The sequence below is a fragment of the Balaenoptera borealis genome (genome assembly GCF_965194805.1).
Source record: "Balaenoptera borealis genome assembly, chromosome: X".
Classification (NCBI taxonomy): domain Eukaryota; kingdom Metazoa; phylum Chordata; class Mammalia; order Artiodactyla; family Balaenopteridae; genus Balaenoptera; species Balaenoptera borealis.
In genome coordinates this window covers 103,851,914-103,857,913 of record NC_138881.1, presented here as the reverse complement: position 1 = coordinate 103,857,913, position 6,000 = coordinate 103,851,914, and the positions used below count along the sequence as shown (strand labels likewise).

At 32.6% G+C, this 6,000-nt stretch overlaps 1 protein-coding gene across 6 annotated transcripts in view; it reads right to left on the bottom strand.

The window, feature by feature from the left end:
* Positions 1-926: 926 nt before the first annotated feature.
* Positions 927-6,000, bottom strand: part of STAG2 (STAG2 cohesin complex component) — a 117,428-nt gene continuing 112,354 nt past the window's right edge. For all 6 annotated transcript variants that reach the window (XM_082377022.1, XM_082377026.1, XM_082377025.1 and 3 more), the window contains one exon: positions 927-2,847. In XM_082377022.1, the coding sequence (XP_082233148.1) occupies positions 2,824-2,847 (24 nt within the window). In that variant the 3' untranslated portion in view covers positions 927-2,823. The remainder of the gene's footprint in view (positions 2,848-6,000) is intronic.

Sequence of the window (6,000 nt, the reverse complement as noted above, 5' to 3'; positions counted from 1 at the left end):
AAAAAATGGTAATTATATGAGGTGGTAGATGTGTTAACTAATCTTTGTGGCACAATATATGCATGTATCAAATATTCACGTTGTACACTTTGAACTTACACAATGTTATATGTTAATTACATTTCAATAAAGCTGGGGAAAAAATGGGGGAAAAAAAAAGGGTACAATGCAGGGAACTCCCTGGCGGTCCAGTGGTTAGGACTCGGCGCTCTCACTGCCATGGCCTGGGTTCAATCCCTGGCCAGGGAACTAAGACCCCACAAGCTGCGTGGCGCGGCCAAAAATTTTTTAAAATATTAAAAAAATTAAAGAGTACAATGCAAATCTTAACACTTTGAAGACTAAGAGTTTTCAATAAGAATTCAATTAGTAAATTCTTTTTCAATTATGGGCTTTCACTCACCTCCAAGCATCAGTCCCGTATCTAAGGGAGGTTTTACACACACACAAACTCTTTCTCTCTCTCTCTAGCTCAGCACACCCTGCTGGTTTCCTTCCTAGCACTTATTACAAGCTTAATTATTTTATTTGATTCTTTCCTTATTTGTTTGCCACACTAGATCTATGAGGGAGGGGCCCTGTCTATCTTGTTCACTACTAGATCTCTAACACATGCCTTAGCATATAGCGGGCATACTCAAATGTATCCTGGATGAACAATGCAGATATTTTAAAGAGCGTTTAACTCATACCAGATAAAAATTAAAGTAATAATGGTCACAGGTTTCTATTTTAAAGTAATAACCCAATTAGGGATTTAGTCTCATTTAAAAAAACATACGATTTATTAAAAATATAAAATGGCAATGCTTTCTATAAATTATTCCCACCCAAACATGTTAAAAGATATGATAACAGGTACACTTTCTAAACCATTTATAGCCACCCTCCTCCTTCAATTACAAAAGATAAAACATACAACATACTGTAGGTTTATTTTTATTCAAAAAGTTACTGTCTCAAGACATAAATACAAATCAGAAAACAGTACAATTAGGACAATAGAATGTGGAGGACAACAGGTTAGAGTAATATATAAAACATTTTTAGCTGGTTGAAAACAAAGCTGTAAGAACTGCTTTCACAAAGAAGTACTCCTTTCAAGAGTGAGAAAAAAATCAACTTAGGTTTAAAATCATATATACAGTCCTCTCAGCAGTTCTAGTAAATGCAGTGGTGTGAAAAACAACATAGGCAATACTTTTTTGCACATAACAATATTTGTTGATGGAAAATCTGTTAGACAAGTCTGATTTCATTTGTTATTAACCATGATTTAATAAAATAATTGTATTTTATCATGATCTTTAGCTAACCTATGGTTTTTGGCTACCACAGCCCAATGCTTGTTGATTTCTGACTCTAAGAACTGGAAGCCTTTTGGTATTCACCCATCTGAAGATATTCTTGTATTGCAAGCATATTAAGGCATGGAATGATTAAAATAATATACCTCAAGAACTGAGAGACGACTGACAAAAGATAGATACACATGTAATATAAGTTAATATTTTGTTTTAAACGATGTCTAGCTGCCTAAGCCTCGCAAAATGAGTTGATGTCAAAATGGCAAGTAGCCACTTTCTGTTTTAAACTAATTTGTGAAAGGACATAAAATGAAGTTTAAAGCTTAGCTTTCAAAGAATATTATGGGTTATGAATTCTATTATCCCATCTAATTTACATACAGAGGAAATGTACTGTAACCTGTTAGAAGTATCTTTAACCTGAAGACTGCTTGCAAAGACAGATAGATAAAACAATATAAAATACAAATTTAAAAATCATTTTAAAGCATGAACACTCATGCTTTTCTATTTTTAAACATTGTTAAACTTTCAATATATTTCTGAAACCTCATAATTTTAAGTTGGAATTTAAAAGTAAGAAAAAACTAAACAAACTGCGCAATTATAAAATCAGCACCAATTTATATATATATATAATTTTATTTAAAATTTAGATCCCTATTCCCACACTCTAATAAGCTGTATAATTTTTGTTTAGAATTTTTCTGCAAACATACTACAATAAGCTTCTTTTATTTGGAGACAAAATACAGTGGCACTACTGGAAGGAATATCACAACATTACATTTTTATCTTAAAGGACAAGCAAACTTTCAGGGTTGATAATGGGATAAGCATGTTTGAGACTGGTTACCTTCTGGCAGTTCACTGCATCTGGGTATTTCTGAAAAGTATAGAGAAGCTCTTGGATTTTAAAAATATCTTAAAATACATTTTAGATGAAAAAATTGTAAAAGTTCTGCTTATAAGTTTACTTTTCTCCACAATTACAATATTTTAAAAGAAAGCTTTGTTGATTGATGTTTCAAGCATTTAAATTTAGAATGCTAAAAACAATTCTATCCTATAATTTCAGGGTAGGGGAATAAATTCATCCTTAACTTTGTTTCTTGGATGTAAACAGAAATCCAGCAGAGGTCATCATTACTTAGTACACCCAGTAAATAAATGTGAGAGGATTCATGTCTGTACCAAATGCCTCTTCAGATTGTTATATTTTCTTTAAAAAAAGCATGAAATAATTGATTCAAAAGCCAACTAACAGCGCATAAATAAAATATTTACTTTCTAAGAAAAACTGTAGCTTATCATCAAATTGTTTACTTGTCCTTTACTTTTTTCAGGCAAACAAAACTGCCCCTCAAATGCACTTGATCTTGGTAAGTATAAGCACGTCATATTCTCCTTAGAGAAAAATCTGTACAGAATTTCACTGTATCTACCACACTTTATTTTAAAATTTCCTCTTCCACTTAGAAAATGACTTCACCACAGATTTAATTGTGTACTGGTATTAAAACATTGACACCCCAAGAACCTAATGAGAGAGAGGAAAAAAAATCTTGTTAAAATTGTCATTCATTTCTTTGTAAAATATATTACATTGATACTTGGTAATATTAAGTTTAATAACATGCTAAAAATCACTTTCAAAAATTCCCCTCTCCTCAGATATATAATTCTAAAATTGTAATTACCATTAACATATAATGAAATAACATCAGGCCTAATCACAATGCTACTTACCTCACGAATATAACTAAAAGCAAAGATCATGTCTCATTTATATGTTTATACACACCCCTAATGCCTAGATAATGCCCTGAACATAGGCACCCGACATCTGTTGAATGAACAAATGAATGTGCTTCTTGACATACACTTCTGGCACAAGATGTATGGCAAACTCAGTCATTTGCACTGTGAAGTGGTTATAGTTTTTAAAAAGGCATTTGAACATGCAGACCAAAAACATCCTAAAACAATATAAATATGTAGAAAACAGGAAGCTTTCTGAGTGAATGAACAGGACTACAAATTTTAAGAAATCAAATAAGTAAGGTAAAATCTGAGCAAACAAAGTTATATTGATGCTTTTCATTACATTTCAGTTGAGAAAAGAATGTTAAGTAAAATCTAATAATTACTTGTCACTAACTTAAAAAAGTAAAAGCAGGTAATAAATGGAGCAACTCCCTCTCGTTCATTAAATAAGATATAACCTTCAGTTGTATATACTAAAAGTTAGGCTCTTCAATTAAAATTCCAGCACTTACTATGACAATTAAGTAATATTTTAAAATACTATAATAAACTAGTAAAAAACTGATATTAAAGTCAGAGGTAATGAGCTAAGACTGAGATTACGAAGGGCTATTACTTGTAAATTATTAAACCTCACTTTAACAAAAGTCATAGAACTCATGAATTGTTCTGATCTGAATTGAAGGAATTGTGTATTTTCAGACCAGAAAACAAATATCTATCTCATTGCAGGCTCATTGTAGTAAATTATCAAGTAAAGTGTTTGGAATCCCCAGTAATGAAAGCAATAGAGAATTAATGTACCCCATTTCTTACCTGTCATCCACCAAAACCACCACCACTACTCACCCCTTGCCCGCCCCCACCCAAGTTTCAGGGTTCTCCTTTTTTGGTTAGAGTCAGAATTTGGGTGATTAGAATGTTTCCACCAAAGAGGCCTAGGTGATACGTGATGTTTAAAGATCCCTTCTAGCCATAACTCTGTGACTCTGGGTAAAGGAAGATCTAATGGTGAATGAAAGGATAAAATCTTAATTAGCAATTTTAGTGTAGAGTGTGGCATGAAGATGAACTCAAGTTCTTTCCAAACCAAGTGCCTACCTAGAAATGGCCTAAACAGGTTTTTTTTTGTTTTCTCCTGTGTTTGTACAGACTAGGTTATAAGTAGATTCTTCTATTAGAACAGTTAAATTAGCTCAATTATACCAAACACTTCTTTTACCAATTTTATACTACAGATAATTCTAATAAGTGTCTCAATACAGAAGAATGATATTAGTGATACTTATTCTCTTTCTGTGCTAACATAAGCTACACCTGTTTCTGGTGTTAACATTAATAACCACTTAAGCATATACTTTAAAAGTACCAATAGCAAGCTTTGGTGTGTTGAGACAATACTGGCCCACTAGTAGCAGAAAGCAACCACTGGCACAATGGGATAAACCAATGGTGACACTGTTTCCAAATATGAAACTAAATAAATCATAAATCTAGAATGTTGTATATATGCAACCCCAAACTGATCTGCTCAGAGTTTTCATATTACCACTTCTGAATTACATGGATAACATGTTACAAAAAACACATTTAGGATTTATTTAGTATCTATACTAGGATGCTAGTATCTATAGTAAGATGCTTTGGGTTACTTCACTTAAAATTAGAGAATCTTAGAACTGAGTATAAAAGGATTTAAAGTCCCAATTTTACTATTGTTTTGATGACTCATTTATCATAGGCTTGAGTAAAAACAGACGTAAGCTATTGTAGAAAAGCAAATGCAGATTTTTACATTTAAAAATTTCTATTATTCCACTTCTTAAGTGACTGTTGAGATAATGAGGTAAAGTTTAATGTATACTTTAAAACAAACTAGTATTAACTTAAATATTTATACATGGTCAAAGACAGCTAAAGATACCTGCACTTTTAAAGATATTGAGCACTCAGTTATGTGACTGCTGCCATCATGTGGTAATACTATAAAACTACAGGTACAGACGCATGTGCTCATTTTCCCAATTTTCGGAGAAGCAGCAAAACTATCCTCTTAGTTGTAACATATTCAATAAACACAAGAATGCCAAAATTTTTCTATAAATAACAAATAATTATTAGGTCCCTATCTTTGGCCTCACTCAGATTATAGTTTTCCCTAAATGTTAAATGTCAAAAATATACACACATTTACATTGCTGTTCAACTACTGTAGTAACCAGAAGTGAAGAGCACCTTTTTGCAAATCCAGTAAGAGACTAAGGAAACAAATGCCTACAGTTTTCCTGACTTTAGATGAACACATGAAAAAATAAGGAGATCTCTGCCCACATCAATTTTGACTACAGTTAATCATTGCAATTTCTAAAATATTTTTCTTGGTATTTCTTCCACAGTAGAGGCAGCATGAGATTTTTAAATCAAAAGGAAATCAGGTCAAATTACTACTCTGACACTAAAGTTGTATAACTCTGAGCAAGTCACTGAACCACCTCTTCAGTCCAATTTTCTTGAGTGTAAAAGTGGGATCCCACCACCTTTCTTACAAGGTTGCTGATTAGATCAAACTAAATCATGCCTAGCATAGTGTCAGGCACAAAAGTTTTCAAATACTAGCTTCCATCCCTTTTCACCTCAAAGTGATAGTACAGCTGGACTAGAATACAAACCCCTTGAGAGCAGGGGGAGCATCTTATTCATTTTAGTACCAATTTCCAACTCGATAAACTGCGGAATTAATGCATTTCATCATATCTGCTTGAAAAGATCCTCTTTTATTCCTCATCACAATCACTACCTAAATGTTTTATTTAACGAACTGGAAGATACATACTGCTAGATTATAAGGGAAACCACATACTTCAATAGGCACTTAAACTACAGACTTAAGGGTAGGCCTAGGTCACCTAGGTTACTCAAATTACGG